This window comes from Phytophthora sojae (assembly GCF_000149755.1).
Source record: "Phytophthora sojae unplaced genomic scaffold PHYSOscaffold_5, whole genome shotgun sequence".
NCBI lineage: Eukaryota > Oomycota > Peronosporomycetes > Peronosporales > Peronosporaceae > Phytophthora > Phytophthora sojae.
Genome location: NW_009258119.1, coordinates 3570980 through 3590238, shown reverse-complemented (window position 1 = coordinate 3590238; position 19259 = coordinate 3570980). Strand labels below are relative to the sequence as shown.

The 19259-nt window shown below is 51.1% G+C and overlaps 8 protein-coding genes across 8 annotated transcripts; 1 reads left to right on the top strand and 7 right to left on the bottom strand.

Moving 5' to 3' along the window:
- Positions 1 to 656: 656 nt before the first annotated feature.
- On the bottom strand, positions 657 to 1986 carry PHYSODRAFT_506497 (hypothetical protein; the record flags this gene model as incomplete). The annotated part of the gene is made up of 2 exons (XM_009531884.1): positions 657 to 1261; positions 1317 to 1986. 2 exons carry the CDS (start codon positions 1984 to 1986, stop codon positions 657 to 659), a joined length of 1275 nt encoding a protein of 424 aa, XP_009530179.1.
- Positions 1987 to 3585: 1599 nt separating this feature from the next.
- On the bottom strand, positions 3586 to 4707 carry PHYSODRAFT_301954 (hypothetical protein; the record flags this gene model as incomplete). The annotated part of the gene is made up of 3 exons (XM_009530889.1): positions 3586 to 3870; positions 4343 to 4460; positions 4514 to 4707. 3 exons carry the CDS (start codon positions 4705 to 4707, stop codon positions 3586 to 3588), a joined length of 597 nt encoding a protein of 198 aa, XP_009529184.1.
- Positions 4708 to 5821: 1114 nt separating this feature from the next.
- On the bottom strand, positions 5822 to 7240 carry PHYSODRAFT_506240 (hypothetical protein; the record flags this gene model as incomplete). The annotated part of the gene is made up of 1 exon (XM_009530888.1): positions 5822 to 7240. The coding sequence occupies one exon, from the start codon at positions 7238 to 7240 to the stop codon at positions 5822 to 5824; it is 1419 nt and encodes a 472-aa protein (XP_009529183.1).
- A 161-nt stretch (positions 7241 to 7401) lies between these two features.
- PHYSODRAFT_301953 (hypothetical protein) lies at positions 7402 to 8208 on the bottom strand (the record flags this gene model as incomplete). The annotated part of the gene is made up of 1 exon (XM_009530887.1): positions 7402 to 8208. The coding sequence occupies one exon, from the start codon at positions 8206 to 8208 to the stop codon at positions 7402 to 7404; it is 807 nt and encodes a 268-aa protein (XP_009529182.1).
- A 2545-nt stretch (positions 8209 to 10753) lies between these two features.
- PHYSODRAFT_509026 (hypothetical protein) lies at positions 10754 to 11497 on the bottom strand (the record flags this gene model as incomplete). The annotated part of the gene is made up of 1 exon (XM_009530886.1): positions 10754 to 11497. One exon carries the CDS (start codon positions 11495 to 11497, stop codon positions 10754 to 10756), a length of 744 nt encoding a protein of 247 aa, XP_009529181.1.
- Positions 11498 to 12827: 1330 nt separating this feature from the next.
- On the top strand, positions 12828 to 13976 carry PHYSODRAFT_561228 (hypothetical protein; the record flags this gene model as incomplete). The annotated part of the gene is made up of 1 exon (XM_009530885.1): positions 12828 to 13976. The coding sequence occupies one exon, from the start codon at positions 12828 to 12830 to the stop codon at positions 13974 to 13976; it is 1149 nt and encodes a 382-aa protein (XP_009529180.1).
- A 57-nt stretch (positions 13977 to 14033) lies between these two features.
- Positions 14034 to 14959, bottom strand: PHYSODRAFT_315734 (hypothetical protein; the record flags this gene model as incomplete). Its single annotated transcript, XM_009530884.1, has 6 exons — positions 14034 to 14160; positions 14318 to 14436; positions 14502 to 14610; positions 14685 to 14737; positions 14808 to 14882; positions 14957 to 14959. 6 exons carry the CDS (start codon positions 14957 to 14959, stop codon positions 14034 to 14036), a joined length of 486 nt encoding a protein of 161 aa, XP_009529179.1.
- A 715-nt stretch (positions 14960 to 15674) lies between these two features.
- PHYSODRAFT_507565 (hypothetical protein) lies at positions 15675 to 17009 on the bottom strand (the record flags this gene model as incomplete). Its single annotated transcript, XM_009530883.1, has 1 exon — positions 15675 to 17009. One exon carries the CDS (start codon positions 17007 to 17009, stop codon positions 15675 to 15677), a length of 1335 nt encoding a protein of 444 aa, XP_009529178.1.
- Between the last annotated feature and the right edge of the window lie 2250 nt (positions 17010 to 19259).

Below are 19259 nucleotides of genomic sequence, written 5' to 3'. Positions count from 1 at the left end.
CCTGTAAAATCCGTTCAAGAATCATTTGCATGCAACCTACATGTACTTCACCACCGTTTGAGCAAGGCCCTCTGGGCCAGAGTATGACACAGAACTACCGGTATATGTAGGTTACTTGGCGACCCACTCGCCTTTATGAAACATCATAACTCTCCGCTGCCAAAAGGTGGTTACCGTATGTAGCTTTATAGAAGTACGAAGTAACCTGCGAATTCCTGCCAATGGTATTACAGTAGTGTTTGAACAGCGGCCGAGGCGAGCCTCAGTATTTGTGCATTTATTATGAAATCCTCCAACCTAATACTGTTGCACATTTTCTTTAAAATAATAACAACCTCAGACGTGCACACTACAGTACATACTTCGGTCGACTGTAGAGAAAGATTGACGCTTGGATCTTCTGAGTCCTCTGTATCTTCTAACTGGACAATTTATTATAGGGGCTCAAGATTAGACCATTATTTTATTTAAAATAAGGGTACGAAACAAGCTGAAAGCTGCAATTGAAGAAGTTGATAATCAACATGATCATGATCAAACCTACAAGTTACGATGCTGCTGACCAACAGACAACTACAGTCAAACCTGTTTATATGAGGCCTGTTGGTGACCATCTACTACAATGACTCATATAAAATGGACTCAGTTAAAAAAAATTATGTGGTGCACGTAAAGAAATCGTGCATAGTTCGCTGCCGCTTTGCCTTCACCGTAGTCTCTCGAACCAAAGCGGTCACGGTCTGTAAAGCTCTTCGTTCTCTGTCAGTCTGCTCTCCGCATTGCAGCAGAAATGCAGCCAGCTCCATGCAGTGTCTCAGAGCAATGGCAGGTTGAATTGCGGGTTCCTGTTCCTCCTCTTCCTCCTGCTCGTCCTGCGAAACTGCATCACTTCCTGCCACTTCGTCCACTAGCACATCTGGCTCGTGCACAGGAACGTCTTCGTCCACTGCCAGATACTCACTAGCGCTAACAGCGCCCTCCCACCTCGATAGCATCGCCGTTAACTCCTCCATCTCGTTGCTGGATACCTCCTCAATGTTATCCGTGCCAGCACGGGTCCTTCCTAGCATCTTTCCTCCCAAAATGCGAGTCTTGACCCAGCAATTTGTAATTGTCGTTGGCGTCACACCCGCCCAAGCATCAATGGAGAATTGGACAGCTTCCAGTACGTTGAGCTTGCGTGTAATGTTAGCTTCAAGTGCATCCAAACACCACCGCACAAAATAGTTTCGGTACCGAGCCTTGAACGACCGGATAATACCTGAATAAAAATAACATCGTAATAGAGTTGGTTAGTTTAGGCTACACCACAATACAGATAAAATATTTATCTGCATCCAGCGGCTGTACGGCGGATGTCATGTTAGGAGGGAGGAAGTGAACAGTCACATGAGTCAGGTTTCGTAGAATCTTGTGGCATGAAGCATTGTCGACTAGAAGTAGGACCTTGCGATTGGCGGCCGCCATTCTCATGTTGGAGAGGTGCAGCCATTCGTCAAAAATGACGGATGTCATCCAGGCGTTCTTGGAGGACTTGTACAATATAGGTTTACCTTTAATCGCCGCTCCCTTTCTAAAGCACCTCGGGTTCTTGGCCGTACCGATGACTATTGGGTCGAGCTTGTCGGAGCCAGTCGCGTTGCAGCAGAAGGCCAAAGTCAAACGTTGCTTCTCCTTTTTCTTGCCCTTGCGAATAGTCGTAGCTAGCGTTCGATTAGGCGCTAAGCGATAGAAAAGCGCCGTTTCGTCGAAGTTGAACACATTATCGGGTGTAAACTGCGCCACCAACTCTTGTAGCTCTAGCCTCGCATCTCGTACTTCATCAGCTTCTACAGCACCACCTTCGCCGTGTAGCGTATGGGAGCGGGTCCCATTGCGCTTCTTACAGCTTTGAAGCCAGCCGTTGCTTAGCCGGAGCTGCGTGGCATCGATGCCTAAGCGCACCGCCAGCTCATGCGCCTTCAGCAGGAGCACGTCGTCCGCCATCGCCGTTTTAGCTTCGTTCTGAAAGAAAAATTCCCTCAGTTCCCGCTCGAACTGAGGGAATTTCACTCGGCGCCGCTTGGTCGCACTCAGGTCGACGTGGCTGAAGTAGGAAGAAGGCAGGTTGCGCAGTCGGGCGAGTGTGGCACGGCTGACCCGGGCCTTGAAAGTTGCGTAGATCCACTCGGCGAGCATGGGGTTGTTCATGCCAGGATTCTGCTTGAGCTTTAGGTGCACTTGGAGCTTTTGTTCTAGCGTCAGTCAGGTGCGAGGAGACATGGCGAGCGAAGAAGGCTTGCGGTAGGCGTTGAGTGTTGAGCAGTGGTGCTTTGAAGAGTGTGTGGCCGTGAGCAGTGTGAATCAAATAAACAGGTGAGACCTAATTTGGTCCCTAAAAATGTGACTCATATACCTTGTATGCATATAAACAGAGATCATACAAAAACTAAGTGAAACATTTGGTAGCGACAAAGCCTGCATCAAATAAACGGCATGGCTCAAATAGAGAGGATCATATAAACAGGTTTGACTGTATCAGCATGTTTCTCACCTTTTAACATAATCGACAAATTCGAACACCTCTTAGAATCCCCCCCCCTCTAACCTCGAACTAGACCATTTTACGCGTAACGCGTGTATTGCCGTTTGCAGATATTTTGGCCAACGCATGCTTATTATCTCGTTAATAATCTCGATTTTAATCCGGCCAGCTCTTAATTAAAACCTAGGTCTGATTTATATATCTCGCCAGTACGGTCTAAGATCCGAGCTTGGGGCTCTGTTTTCTCGACCAAGGCGCTTTTCTACGACTTGGAAACGCAGAAATGCCATTCTAGACGGGCCAAACCGAGTTTCTGGGCCTAAAAGCGGCCCCCAGCAAAGCATAAAGCTAAATCAGCCCTCGCCTATCTCGTGTCCACTCATATTAAGAGACCGGCGTGGTCTATTTTAGAGGGCAAAGTATTTGCAAGCGGCAATATAACTTTTAAGTAATACACAACTTTTAAAAAAATGATAGTGGTGCTCATCTAGTATGAGTAGTGCGAGTACGGCAGCTTCAATAGAGTAAGTGGTTGTATTCGTTACTTTTCAGTTCATCGCATATGTCTCGTTTGAGCTGTAAGTCATACCGGGGATCCAACTGATAGAGCTGTAGACTTGCAGTTGATTCCTCCGGATGACTCGTATAGTCGACAACTGTTCATCGAGATACGTTCCAAAGCTCTTACGTTTGTGTATTCTTGCCGATAATATTTTCACGACCACGAAGTAGTGCCTCCGACCCGAACAAGCTCTAAAAGTTGAGTTTTTTTACGTGTTTATTCTCATTGGTACTATGGTGTTGGAATTTGAGGAAGAAGTATGGCGCTACAGACAATACTACGCCACTTTACTCGTCTAGTTTCGATGTTAGGTATAATTAGTGTCCCTTCTACTACTTAAGCTAAAATGTCCACGTTCACCTTTCCACCCCGACTAAGTATGGTCACCTTGAGCATCCAACCTGCGGATGCGGGTCCGTAACAAGACGACCTGTGCGCCAGATCTCACTGAGCTGAGCTCAGCACTTGATGCTGGAACTCGTCTCGATGCAGCAGCAGATCAGCATCCGACGGGGCGGCTGCAGCTTGCCTTATGATTGCTTATCTGCTTGCTTCCAGCCTTATCGGAGTCGCCTGTGCCTGCATGGGCCGTTTTGCTCGTCCAGCTTCTTCCCTTCTTGGGAGCATCGCCGTCAGCCGCGGTGGTGGCATCAGTAGCAGCGTTTTCCTTCTGACTCTTGGGTTGCTGGAGCGGGGCGCCCGTGGGAGCGATCACCCGACTGGACGCTCGGGCGGATCGTTCACCAACATCCGCAACCACAGAAATACCATCAGTCCAAGCAGGCTAGGCGCCCACACAGTTTGTTTTTGATGAGCATTACCGTGGGTTCCTATAGTGGTAGTATCACTAGTGTTCGTAATTCGAACGAGTAACCTTATTAAGTTGGAGCTACGAATAGCCCGTCCTTGAGGCCTTAGTGGTGCTGCGGCAATTGAATAGCGCGGGCAAGCTTAGCACGACTTGGGTGGGTCGCTTGCTCTAGTAGAAAATTGGTGAGATAACAAAAACACGCAATGCACCCAACGACGCCGCACGATTGATACTTTTCGCTAAGTTCATATGCAGCCACTACGGGTGAAGTATTTTCCTATTGTTATATTCTGACCTGGAAACGCAATCTTCTCTGAAATAAATCTCAGAGAGCTAGGATTAACCTTGCATCTCTGAGATCCCCTCTATTTTGCGCCGCAGCCGCGTCCTCAATTTGTTTTTCGTACTTTTTGCCTCTGTAGAGGCGATACCAGTTCCAACCCACCCTGAGCGACTTCAACTGTCCTGCCTCGTCGAATGCCTTCAGCACGTGGTCTCGATATTCTGGTAGCTCGCCTGTTGTTGATGGCATCCTCCGTTTTCCCGAGGAAAGCCCCAAATTGCTTCTTATCGACAAGATCATCCACTCTCGTCAGGTCTTTCAACGAAACCACACCTAGGGGCAGCAATCTCTCTTCGTCCGCAGCTTTGCCGGTCCTCAGCAGCCTGTGTGTTCGGAGCAGCGTCGATCGACTGGATCTCTTCGTTTGCAGCCACTCTTGACACTTCCGCGCGACTTGAAATGGCGACAACTTGGTGGCTTGCGAGGAGGGCGGCCGCGGCAGCTAATAGGACGTAGCACACGCGCATCGATAGGTATGTGTAGTGTAATTAGCTGTGTGGCTTTTTCTGAGTGGTGGCAAAAAGCAGAATGAAGAGCTTCGAACAGCGAATCCGGCACCAACGAGTAAACTTTCGGTCAAGATGAGCACATGCCACAATCATCATATTCTCGACTTGAGAATTGTTACAGATTCGCCTTATCTTGTCTTTTCTAAGTCCAGTTTTTGGTATTAATACATGTACTGCACCGTGCCGTACTGTACAACATCCATGTCATATGCTCCGCGATAAACCATGCGATGAAAACGAAAACCTGGTCCGAATCTGTTCTGCAAACTCCGAACTTTGGTGATTGGACAAGCTTTTGATTCCGTAGGCAGTAGCTTGCTACTGGACCTAAGGCACAGTTACCGAGGAACTGCGTGCGTACCCTGGTGCAACACATGAATGCACTTGTGCAATAAAATAATACTGACTGTACATGCACATTGCCATCCGTTTGCCTCGAGGTCCTATCATAGAGGGTCATGAATGTGGCGGCTTGTCTTTGGACTGTAAGAAGTTTATCTCTCAAACATCAGGAACCTAAAACCTAATTTTGAACGTAAACAAAACTTCGTGAGAAAAAATGGAGCGTGCAACAATCATTTACATATACAGCACTGTACCAGCGTTTGTGCAAGACACTTTCAAATCTACTGTCCGGCAATGAGAGCACTTAAAGTTTTTAAATTTTAAAAAATCAATATAATAAGGTTAAAATATATGCAATAAATAAAAGTTAAAATATATGCAATAAATAAAAGTTAAAATATATGCAATAAATAAAAGTTAAAATAAATAATCTAAAATAAATATTTTTCGTAAAAGAAAAAAATAATTTAAAAATGACAGATTGATTAATAAAAATGGAAATCATTATTTATGAATAACGAAGTCCCCACTTACATTTGAGTTGATCCCTCAGGGAAGGGGATACATCTGTACTCGTTTAGCTTTTAATTAAGCTTTTTGTCAGGAAGAAGCGATAAATTTAAACAAAATCAATGCAACTAAAACGTACCCAAGGATCAATTCCATAATTGCTGCGACAATAACCGTACCAAGTACTTGATAGTAAATTCCAAGCTTCGGACACAGTTCACTTCCGGCGGCGCTGCTCGTACTCGAGCTGGATCTCTGCACTCGTCTTACCAGACGTCTCGGGTACCAGCTTCAGTCCCATGGAGAAGAACACAGCCAGCAACACCACAAAGGGGACGTAGCTGTAGTCTCTCAACGCATCAGCCAGATACGGGTACGACACCCCCACCACGAGGTTGCAGAGCCAATTAATCCCAATACACAGCGACGACGCGCTTGCGCGAATCGCATCCGGGAACATGTCAGCCGTCATAACCCACACCAGCGGGCCCAGCGTCACGCCAAAACTGATCACGTACAGAGCTGTGAACAGGACGGAAAGCGCAGGGACATTAACGAGAAATGCCAGCGTCATGCCAGCCGCCATGACCAACATACCCGCCAACCCCCACAAAATCATAGTGCGATTCCCGAAGCGAACAGCCAAATACCCAGTGAAAAACGCCGGCCAAATGTTGATAAAGTCAATGATGAGGGTGCCCACCCGCGGGTCCGAGATGCCAGCAGCCGAGAAAATCTCACTTGAGTAGTAGAAAACAGCGTTGATACCCGATAACTGCTGTGAGCACGACAGCAGAATAGCACCAGCCAGTTGTAGGCGATACTTGGGGTCATACGTGGACTCATTCGCCTCTTCCTTGGCGCTCAGGAAGCTCTGCTCGTTCTCTCTGGCAGTCTCCAGCCACTCCAGCACTTTATTCACGTTCTCCACGCCGTACAGTCGGGTTATCACGTGTTCGGCTTCTTCTCGACGGTTTTTCATCAATAACCACGCTGGACTCTCGACGCAAAGTGACGGAGCAAGCAGTAGGAACAATGCGGCCAGTACCAAGGGGAATCCAGCGAGAAATCTCCAGCCAGTGCTTGTATTCGCGAAGAAGAAGGCGACGGCAGGCATCATAATGCCGAAAGTTACCGAAATCTGAAGCCCCAGACCGAGGATGTTCCGCAAGTGTGGAGACGACAGCTCGTTCACGTACGCGCCGATTGTACCCGTAGCAACACCCGACGCAACTCCAGCAATGAGACGCCCAACTGCAAACGGCCAAATGTTCGAGACGCTACTCTGCACGACCGCTCCCGCAGCGATGAACCCGCAGTTCGCAAGTAAAAGCTTCTTCCGCCCCCATTTATCGCTGAACCTTCCGCAGAATAAACTGCCGAGCATGGCGCCGAAAATCCACGCGTTCACCGCGAAAGTCCATTCGAGCTTTGAGTGTCCAGGGAACGTCAAACATGTTCCTTCCGCTACGGGGCGAGCATTGCACTGAGCCGTGTCGTTGAACTGGGCCAGATTGAGCTGGGATGTCGACCAACCGCTTTGGAAAGGTTGGAGCAGCGACACAAGTACGCTCAGGTACAAAGCAGTCTTGGGCTTGACTTGACGCGAATCCGCGGTAGTTGACGACTCCGACATTGTTGGGTCTTCCTGCTCTTCTTTTTTGCCTTGAGCTAAGGAACGATGAATGGAGAATTTTCGTTTGGGACAAGGCGAGAATTCCTGGAAACTGCTTCAGTACATGTATTAATTTTTTTTGCTTTTTTTACTTGCAATAGTCAACAACTACTTGTAGACGTCTAAACGGGCGGCATCGACTCGCGTTTGATGGCGATTTCTCCGAGTATGGGGACCCCGTGGCCGATAACAACTCGTCGTTCTTTGATTTTCTTGCTCAAACGGTTGATTCGGTGCTCTCCAATGACGCTGCACAAAAGCGTAGGTGGAAGAAGCGCAGGTAACACGAACCCAGGCCTAGTAGCCGCGCTGCAGCCCCACATGAATCCCGTCATAATATACTGGAAGAGGCAGCTGAAGTTCAGAATGACGAAGGTAGTTCGTAGATACTTCGCGTCGTTGCGGAGGAATACGATGTTTCCAAGACAAACCACGAGTTTGTTCTTGGACGTCATGTACGTATCAGTATCAGCGCCACCAACCCTGCGTTGCGACTTCAGTGGGTCTAGTGTAGTCTTGGTGAGCGTAGGACTGGTGTCGACGAATGCGAGAGGGAAATGCTTGTTCAAATAGCGCACAGCTTGACTTCTTGACTCCAACTTGGTTTTCTCCTTCAGCACCCGCGACAGCGTGATAACTCGATAAATGTAGCCAGGGTTGCTGGTCAAGGCCGTCCACGTGAAGACTCCGTTAACAACTTGAGAGGCATACTCTGTATACGTGTCCTGGGCGGCTTTGTCTCCCACGTTCAGGACGCCAGCTTTCACGAGCATCATGGATACACCAGCGACGATGGCGATGGCATTCAACAGAGAGTGATATGCTACCGACGCGAGGTTCCATTGTTGGTTTGACTCGTTAGTTTGCCTGTGGCTCTCTTCCAGAATGGGCGTAGCTGGCTCAGGTGTTTGATCAGGCTGGACGTACATGTTGGAATATGACCGCCTTGGTGATGGTGGTTAGCACGCTTTTTCGGAAGTGATGGTTGTCTTGGCATACGATAAATGCCAGTACGAACAGAGCAGTCCAGGTGGCACAGTACATGTACAGCGTGTACGACTGGCTTGTTGGCTCGAGGCATAAACATTCAGCCGTCGATGCAATTCTCGTCAAGGAGTTGCCGTCGATTGTAAAGATCGAGTCCAGAAGGCACTGTATCATACCTACTCTACGACAGTACTTACGGTGGGTTAACAAATGTTGATTTCTTCATGGCTGTGTCTGGATCAAGGGCGAGCCTCAAACTTCTCTAAACCGCCTGATATATAATAGTTCTTTCATTTTTAAATGATTTTCTTTTAAAAAAAAGAAAATATTTTCTTTCGCACTACAGTACCAAGAATGAATATACGGCCTTCCACGATGGGGTTATACTTACAGAAGCCGCATGCATCAAACAATGAGCCAGACGTGAAAGCGAAGTGAAACAGAATGACTTTGCCGCGGCGGGTGGTTGGTTATACATGCGAGTACTGTACAGTCTTACCGGGACAACAGAAACATCATCATCAACGATTAGTAGCCACACGCATCCGAGCACCTGTCCACTACCGGTGCTGGACACGATCTTAAAGCTTTGGTAAACGTAGTATGGATCTCGCTCGCTTTCTCTCTGGACAGACGGATCAATGACAGGCTTCACGGGTATGAACAAGGAGCTAAATTTTGTGTTATCCTACATGTACCACTTCCGACCTCGACGTGATTACTCTACTGTCCATTTCAACGATCCTTTACTGCCATCAACGCTCGCTCGGTTTGACATTTCCCTATGGCTGGCTTCCTTTCTTTTTGCATACGGATTGAGCAGGCTCTGTATTGTCGGCATGAAGGAGAAGGGGGCGGAACAGTGCTGGTGACCAGCTTTCAACATCAGTCCAAGGGCCTTAAGGGCTTAAAGCACCAATGTGGCACCCGTATCCAGTCCACCGATATGCACATACCTACATTATAATCGCACTTCTATGGCAAGCTGCAAACTTGCAATGCGAAGGATCAAGTAGCATTATTAGGAATATACGACAGTTTGTGCACAGCGCTTTAATTAAAATGGGTCCGACATTGAGAAGATGAATGCAGAACGTGACGTGGGGAATATAGTGCAGCTACGTATGATTCCAACGATACCTAGTACAAAACCTCACTGTTTTAACACGACCAGTTCATCTGAGCGTAGACATCTAAGTGGGCGACATCCCGCCCCGCCTACTTGACAGATCTCCGAGAATTGGGACCCCGCCGTCCACGACAACCTGCCGTTCTTTGATTTTCTTGCTCAGACGGTTGATTCGGTACTCGCCGATGACGCTGCACAGAGTCGTAGGTGGAAGCAGCGCTGGCAGTACGAAGATAGGTCTTGTCATCGGGCTGTAGCCCCACATGAACCCCGTCATAACGTACTGGAAGAGACAGCTGAAGTTCAGGATGGTGAACGTTGTCCGCAGGTGCTTAGCATCATTGCGATGATGTTGCTGGCTTGGCTGCTAGTGGCAATCGAAACTTGAGCACGCATTTTCGGAACTGACAGAGCGAACGGCTTGTGCTTTAGGTTGGAATGTGTAACTTAAAGACTGAAATTTCCACTGTCGATGCCATTCCCATCGAGGGGCTGCCGTCCATCGCGTTGATAGATTCAAAGGCCGATTCATCCCGAAGATGAGCTATCCGGGCGGATTGGTTAAAAGTTTTTCGTTTCCTGTTCGTATCGTATCAAGGCATTACATTGGAGCTTAAGGTTCTCTCCCTTACCATTACACTCTACAATTCTACAAAAGGCTACACTACAATGAAAGACTACGTGCATATCCGGATAGCAGAAGTAGCAATAGTATTTTACTTGAAAGTGTACGTGGCCAATTTATCTGTCGAAATGTTCCGGGGTCGCTTTCGCCTTTGTTTAACTTGCTGGCGTTCGGCATTATCGATTCTTGGATAACGAAAGCGTCATCAATCTTTCTGCACTGTACTGTAGCAATCTTGCCCGATCGATTAGTAACCACGAACGCACTAGGAACTGTCCAAACTGGACAGGATCATAATGCACCAGTGTAACGAGATCACTCCAATGAAGTGGATTTTCGTGGTTTATCACCCCGCGCTCAAGGTTGAATATCGGCGTCACCATTGAGACACAATAGATCATCGCAGAGTGCAACAACACGTCCTCCACCACCCGCCGAAAGTGATCGATTACTACGCCGACGACTTCAACAATTCTTTACCGGAAGTCATCTAAAAGGATACTAGTAATTTTCATGACCGGCTTGGTATCACGGAACTTTTCTCCTGCCCATTAATCCAGCAGCACTTGTGCGCCGAACCACGGGGTAGTGACGATGACTCGCTACGCAGTTTTGACCGCAGTGTCAAGCATTCTTCATCATTGCTTAGATACTCGTGCGCAGCGTTGTTGAAAATGGGATTGCAGTCCTTACGTTCTTCAATACTTAGTAAAAAATTACATCCGAGCTGAGCTTACACCTCCGCCGCGCTGTTCGTCATCTCGGTAGGATTCGGGTCGGGGTTCCCCACGGCGTTCGCTCGTCTGGCCTTGATGTCCTTGTTGAGTTTATAGATGCGGTACTGGCCCCCAAAGTTGCACATGAAGGAGAGCGGCAGGAAGACGCCAATGACGAACCCGGGGCGCGTGTCCGAGTTGTAGGCCCACATAACAGCCGTGATCGGGTACTGGAACAAGCAGTTCCAGTTCAGCATCACGAACGTGTTGCGGAGGTGCTCGGCGTCGCTGCGGACGTACGCGACCTCCTCCAGCTGCTCCGCTTCTTCCGCTTCCGCCAGCAGGTACACCTCGCTGTCATCTGCCTCTTGCGCTTCGAGCTTGTGGTCGTGGATTGCCACCGTGTCGACGAACACCAAGGGGAAGTGGCGGCTCAAGTAGCGCGCGGCTCGGACGCGCGTGGCCATTGGCGACGCCCAGTCCCAGCGCCGGACGCCCAGCACCTGCAGCGTCTTGACCAGTCGGTAGAGGAAAAAGGGGTGGTTGGTGATTGCCATCCACGTGAAGACCCCGTTGAGGATCTGCGAGTTGACCTCGATCCAGTCGTCCTTGACGTCCGCGTCCCCGCCGCCGACGGTAATCATCCCCACCATGACCATGAAGAGGATGGCGCCGGACACGACGATCGCAGCATAGAGAGCGACGTTGTAGGCGATCCACGCGTACAGGCGGCGCTTGGCCGCCGGGTCTGCCGCCGCCATGGCTGAGTTATTCCAGCAGAGGCCTTCCTTCCTTCCTCTCTTGGAGCCCAGGCGTTTTCAGAAGTGAGGTAGGCGGCTGACTGACTGACTGACTGCAAGAAGGCGATGATATCCTCGTCGACTCGGACCGCAGCCAACCGATAATCATGAGCACGCATGACGGCGCTCGTTCAACGAGGGTACCGCGCGCCACATAATCATTTCGGTCGGGATGGGGGGGGGGGGGCTCGATTCTTTGCTGGCACGAGAAGGGATAAGACGGCCAGCGTTTGGTTGTTGCCTGTGGTGTGCTGTGGTGTGGTGTTCGTGCTCACTGCTGGTGATTGTCCAAATGCATACAAGGGGATGACGCGGCAACAGCAGCGCCCGGCACCTGGAGCGAAAGTGCGTCTTAGTCGGTGCCGCGAATGCATCTGCACAGTGGATACACGTCCAAGTGGCGCTCGTCACGTTCACCTCGGCTCAGCTCAGCCCGTTGGCGCCTGTCACCCCTCGTTCTTGCCATCCGTTGAGCACACATGGCGCCGTTGGTAACTCGACCACGGCTCGGCCTTCTCGGCCAAAGTGCATGAGCTGCCTCCGCAGAGACCCTGCGACAGCACCGCAGTCGAGTCAGTGTCCATAGAGAGCAGCGTGAGTGGCACGAGGCAAAGCGCCGGCGGACCAAATCCCCGGTCGAGCTTCTCGCTGGATCCTCTCTGCCTCTCTCCTTGCATTTGCAACGCCATTGCCCGCCGCTATGTGCGAGTTCTCCACCGAGAGCATGATCAAATGATCAAAAACTCGCTTTGCCCCCCAAGATACATCCTGGCCAGCCAAACGACATGCCAACGAAGCTCTCAATTAGCGCATTTTTTGAGAAGCAAGGTTTAGCCTAAACCTCCACCTCAGCGCCACTAAATCCCAGCAGCCGTCGCTCCTCCGAGCCATCTGCTGTTTCCACCCGTGACGCAAAAGAACGCCACCTTTACCCTAAACGTCACTGAAGACCGCCGTCTCTACCCCAAACGTCGCATTCTACATTTGGCGCCGCAAGCCCAAAGTCTCCACTTAACACCTTGCTATGCCGCGCGCGCTGCTGCCTCCGCGGCCCGTGCTGTCCTCCATGCCGCCCCCCACGCGCGACGAGGAGCACGCCGTGTGGCTCACAGCGCCCGCCTCCTCCGTGCCCGCTCCGGTGCCGTCCCCGGCGTCGCGCGCGTCGTCGGGCAAGCGTCGCGCGTCCTCCTTGGGGGACCTTTTCCAGCGTCCTCAGACGCCCCAGTCGCCCGCGCGAGCGCTGGTCAACGCGTTCCACTCGGTGTCCTCAAGGACGCACCAGAAGCTGGCCATGTTCCGCTCGCAATCGGACCAATTTATCAAGAAATCCAGTGTCAAAGGTGCCCACGGAGGCTGGCGATTGCCCGGAGCTATTAAAGTTAACAACCCCATTAGAAGAGCCACGCCCGTGGGCGCGCACAGATTCAGGTGGGGCGAGCAGGACCAGCTGCAACACGCACAGGCGGCGTTCGAGTTCCACGCAGAGGACGCCGGCGCAGCGTCCGCCTACTTCCACATTGTGGCGGACGGCGTGTCGTCCCCCTTTGGACGACAGTCGCTCGCTAATTACGACGGAGCACCCGTGTCGTCTGCTATTCTGTCCGCGGAGGTGGTGAGGTGTGTCCAGGTGATGCTGGAGGAGCTGACCAACCACAACAGAGAGCCGCTGGACCAGGCGGCGTTCGAGAGCGCGGTGGTGGACGCTATCAAGACGGCGAGGATCAACTGCTTCCAGTACAGGAAGTCGAGGCTGGCCACGACCCTTGCAGTGTCGTACTTTAACCGGTGGACGGGGAAGCTGATGACGTTCTCGCTCGGAGATTGCAAGTGCTTGGTGGTGAGGAACGGCAATGTCGTCTACGAGACGCTGGCGGTGCTGCGCGAGTTCAACGTGCCGACGGTCGTGAACTTGCGGGAACAGGTGGTGCCCAAGGACTACGTGGTGCAGAGCTTTGGTCTGCAGGAGGGGGACGTGTGTCTTACGTTCTCGGATGGTCTGGGAGATAATGTCTACAAGGACGACATCACGGCTGCACTCGCGGCGCCGGAGCTGTGGGACTCGAAGGGCACAGGACTGCAGAGCGTGTGTGACCAGCTTGTGAATTTGTCAAAGGTGCACGAGAATATTGATAATGGCGCTACTACTGAACGTCAGTTGTATCCGTTCGCTACGGCGGCGGCTCTGGAATACCGTGAACGCACACTGGAAGAGACCAAGCTGGCTGAAGGTGCTCCGTTGGACGCTAGCGGTGTGGACCATTTAGAAGTCGCACGCGAGCTTATGGAGCGACACAAGGGCAGGAAGACTCTCGACCGGCACCTGATGCTGCGCAGACCGTCGCGCAAGCACCACTACTCGCTCATGCAGCTCAAGCTCATGGCCGAGATGCAGACGAAGAAGCCGGACGACATCACGCTCTTCATGACGCGTTTTGTGTAAAGCGGATGGTTTTTTGCTGTTACGCTGCCGCTGTCTACGGGTCTGCTTGTCCCAGTCTCACATATCGGCGATGGGGTTGGCGTGGATGGTGACGGACTTGATCACGATCTCCTTGAGCGGTCGGTTCTTGGCGTCCACAGGCGTCTTCTCCATGGCGTCGAGCGTGTCCATGCCGTCGATGACCCTGCGCAACACCCAAGTCACGTGGAAGGGTTAGTATTTATTTTTTAAGTCTCTCACAACAGTTAGTTGATAACCAGCAGGACTTCAACTCGCACGCCGCGAGTACATTCAACACACAGATCGTTATCTAAGACAAAAACAAAATCATCTCCACATACTTGCCAAAGACCGTGTAGACGTTGTTCAGGTGCGGCTGCTTGGCGTACGTGACGAAGAACTGCTGCTTGTTGGTGTTGGGGCCGCTGTTGGCCATCGACACGATGCCCCGGCAGTTGTGCTGCTCAAAAAGAATAACTATAAGGTTAATCAGTCTCCAAAATGTCCACCGCCTTGACAACGTACTCTGTTCTGCGGGTGGAACTCATCGTCAATTGTTCCGCCCCAAATGCTCTGACCGCCTTTGCCCGTGCCCGTCGGGTCTCCTCCTTGCACCATGAACCCCTTCATGTTGCTGTCATAATAAAATGAAAAAAATTAAATTTAGAGCTCACCGTCATCCCAAATACAACTGTAAAAATGATGTACCGATGGAATTTAGTGCCATCGTAGGCGCCGCTAGCACAAAGTGCCAGGAAGTTCTGCAAAAATAACGATAGAAATGTTTTAGTGACCTGAAAAGTATCAGTAGGGCGAGGTTTATGAGCCTACCTCGGCTGTACGAGGTGCCGTATCACAGCACACCTCGATCTTGATGTCGCCCAGAGTCGTGTGCAATGTGACGGACTAAATGAACAGTGAAAGAAGCGTCAGATGCGTGTAGAGAGCTCGAGCAAGAGGCGCAGGAGACGACGACGCACCATGGTCGATGGCGGCGATGTCAATTGTGTAATAAGCCAATCAGGATATTTTATTCATGATCCAGCCAATCATTCATTCAAATGAAATGACTCGAAAAAAATAAATCTATTCTTACCAACTGGGCGGAAGCCTGATACATGCTCAGACTCGGAGCACTGAATGTATTAATACGGCACTGCCAGCAATGCAAAAACTGTGTTTCTAGCAAATTAACTTAACACGTCCCGTAATACTCCGATTTATTAACCGTACGCATATGTTGTAAAGATCATGCTCGACCAACTACTTCGAAACTTCGAGGAAGAGAACGAGTTTTTCCACCTTGCATGCTGGCTGTTCGCAGGGGACAGAAGAGCGGCACTCATTCTTCATGTAGCGAATGGCTACCAGATCGGCGCGCCCCGACTTGGTACAACCTTCGGAGGCTAACACACGATAGTAGTTTGCGTGATGCAAGGAATCCTTGCTCTTGAGCACATCTTCCATTCGTTTCTTGCGGTTCTTGTCTTGTTTTCGAAAACAAAGACTAAGCAGGGACTTCATGACAACCAGGTGGACGGCACTTTTACGTGGAATATGCTCCAAAATGTCGTTAATGGCGTAGTTGCGGTCGCCCCTGATAACACGCCATTGTTATCCTCCCACCCAGCAAGCACATGGTCGTTCGATTCTCGTTTCTTTCCATCTCGAAAGCCCCAACATTTAGCTCTGTCCGCATTAGGTGATCTGGCCAGTTGGTCCAGGCAAGGCAAGGAAGGGGACTGCCAGAGAAACCACAGACTCTGCTAAGGTCTCGGGAAACCGGATCTGTAAATCTGGCGACGACTGAATTCTCAGCTCATACGGCAGCGCAGACAAAAACTCTGGGAACTTGATCCCAGCGAAGCCATTTCGGTGACTTGATGCTACAATTGCGCCAGCTACCAACATCTCCAGTCGAAGGCGGTCGTAGTGACTCTGGTCGGTACTAAGGTACTTCAGCACTGAATAAAAAGCCTTTTCAGCGTCCAGAAATGCTCGGATAAACGGAATAGATGTCCCGGTAGAATCTTTCAGGGCCTCAAAATGCTTTCCGCCGGATAAACAGAGGTGCAGCAAGCAGTCTTCCTCCGTTGTGGGTAACTCGCTGTGGCACTGCCATGGCTCTGGTCCACCGTCAAAGTTGCTCGGATGGTCTTCACAACCCAATGCGAGCTTCAATGGTGCCGTTTCATGAAGACGAGCGAAATGGTCTCCAATGAGGTGACTCGTGTCTTCAGCTCTGGTCATATTGCTTGTGAAATCATCGGTACCATAACTTGCGCGGAGGAACAGCGATGACTGACCGACTCTAAACACCTCGGACGCAAACCGCTCTTTGGGAGCAAACGCATTCGCCACAGTGCCAGCAATTCCATCCATGTAGCTCACGAAATCCGTAGCAAATGGGTGTTTGGACAGATAATCCACGACCAACGCCGCAAATGACGGTCGACTATTCCGAAAAATTAGCTGCAACTCAAGCGGTATTACCTGCGCATGATGTGGCCGAAAAGCTAGAAGCGTTGGTCTGATGGTACACCACAGTCTGCCGCTCTGCTGAAGGCATCGACCAATGTCCAATGTTGCAAGATCTCTCGCGGCACCGCTAGTGGTGTTCAAAACCACAGCCAGACCAAACGAGCGGAACACGTTCAGCATAAACCGACGCGCAATGTCGCTGGTCCGAATGCTCGAATTGTCGAGTCGAGGGAACTCGTCCAAGAAAACAACAATTTGCCTGCTGCCCTTCGGCCGCGCCTTCAGCTCCTTCCGAACTTCTACAGGCCTTCTTGGGTCCATGAACGAAGATCTCCCGGTCAATATCGCCCAGATGAAGCCAAACGTGTACAAATTCATCTGGGGCAAAATGGTAAAGATTCTTGCGTCGTATACCCCTGGCAGATCCTTTTCCATACAGCGCAAAAACGACTCAGAACGCTGTCCAAATGCCAGCTCCACACCTCCTTGCTGTTGTCCACAGCAAATATAAAGCACTTGGACGTCCTTCCGAGCCATGAGATTAAACGCCATTTGCGTCTTGCCGGTGCCAGACGAGTTCTGCAAGACGACGAAAGGGGTAAGGTACGGATTAATTGCAGCTACTTCACTTATTTGCTGGACATTCTCCACAAGCTCCTCCACTTTGCTGTCGGCGTTTAACTCACGAGCAGCATACTGGTACGATTCTGTGAGGTGCCAGTGCTCCAAGGTAGGGACCACGACCTACATCGGCGCTGTCATAAATATCACGTTGAGATCGTCTGGACCTAAAGAGCGAAATACATCTCGTAGTTTTAGCCCAGGGTGAAGTGCCTTTCGAAAGATCTGCACTTCTGTCGACCTCTGGATCTCCTTGAACTCGGATACGTCAGGCGAAAATCTCGACAGCCAGTTCCCCTCGCGGTCCGTCGCTTTACATGAATAAATGTCTGTTGCGTGAACTTCATCGTCATCACCGAATCTTGCTTTTTTGAGCAGAACCTGCAGGTCGTACACGAAACCTGTCATATCGATGACCACTGGGAAGCTGGACCTGGCTGAATCGCCCACGAGTCTGCACCAAAGAACCTCGTAGGAAACTTCATCGAATGACTCAGGTGCTTCCCTTGTGCGCTTTCCTAGCATTTCTGGCGGTCTTCGTGCCCTGACAAGCAAATGCGTGTTGCCACTTCCCAGATCGGAAAAGTGTGTGTCGAGTGAATTGTGAAACATCAGCGGTGTCCGGCAAATGGCCTCAACAACTGGCCCGCGACCAGCCATCAACGCCCTTGCTTCCGGCCCTTCCGTCTTGATCCATTCTCCGTCTTCTTGCTTGGCCAAGTAGAGAAACACGTAGCAGGGCAAAACCCCAGCGAAGAACGTTGGGTTTTCGGATTCGATGGCCTTGAAGAGATCCCACACGATGTCATCTGGCTTCATAACTAGAGCCTGCGCGGGCTGGCGCGCATCAACCCACAGAAGTGAAATCTCCATGCGTGCTTCTTCCTTCTTCGTCTTCACGCGCGCTTCTTCCTTCGTCGTCTTCGTTATCTCTGGCTTCAGTAATAAGTGATGGTAAACGACCAAATACCAAATAGGTGCAAAACAATTCGCAGTTCGAAGAACTGTCGATTGGGGAAGGGTTTTGGATGACATCGAACGACATTCACGCTACATTCGTCATTTCACCCCGTGCGGATGACATCAAACAACATTCACACAACATCATACAGCAATCGGTCTGACAGGTTTTGATGGATGCTTGTTCTTTTTTTTTCCTTCTACTGTAGATTGATGTCAGATGCCATCAGAGGAAGTGGGGCTCCATCAACTACTACGACGAACAACGTATTGCGTATTAGCGGATGTCACGGGTCACGTCTGAGACCTCAACTGACAGCTTTCCTGACGATGCTCGAAGGCGCGTTAGAGCAGGAAGAGGCGCGACTTCAAGAGGAGCAAGGGCAGGACGGGCTAGCATATCAAGTGTGAGTGGTTATCCCACTCTTCAAGGCAAAGATGACGCGAGATGGCGGGCTGGGCGCGGAACGTTCGGTCGCCAGCCGCCAAGGACGGGTGTCATGAACGCCAGGAACCACTCACACTTGATATGCTAGCCCGTCCTGCCCTTGCTCCTCTTGAAGTCGCGCCTCTTCCTGCTCTAACGCGCCTTCGAGCATCGTCAGGAAAGCTGTCCGTTGAGGTCTCAGACGTGACCCGTGACAACTCTCCCCGACTTCAGGCTGCCGTCCTCGGCCAGCCTCGCCCTTGTCCTCGCTCGTCGCAGTCGCGGGGCACGTCGGACCTTGCCCGTCCGCCTCGTCGACGACCACGGCCACCTCCGGCCCGTTCGTCACCGGCTTCGACGGTACCACCGCCGACCGACGACGTACGCCACGCAGCTTGTTGAGACTTGCCTTCTCTGCGCGCACCCTCGCGTCCTTGCGCTCACGCAGAGCGTCCAACCCCGACCTTGCGACCTTCTTCGGCGCCTTTGTCGGCATGCGCCCGTGGCAGCGTCGTACGAGATGGCTGTAAAGCCCACAAAGCAGCAGCACGCCGCTCACCCTCGTGGTCACCAGCGAGAATCCGCACCAGGCGTTCCACACGCCGAGCACCACAGCGACCCCCGTTGACCCGTGCAGCAGTACTTCGAGGACGTCATACGCAATGCGAGGTGCGTGAACCACGACGGACACACACAGCGCAATCAGCACGTAGGCGCCATCACTTACACGGCCAGCCACAGCCGCTTCGCCGAGCGCACACGCCTAACGCCGCGCGACCTGCAGCATCAGTTGT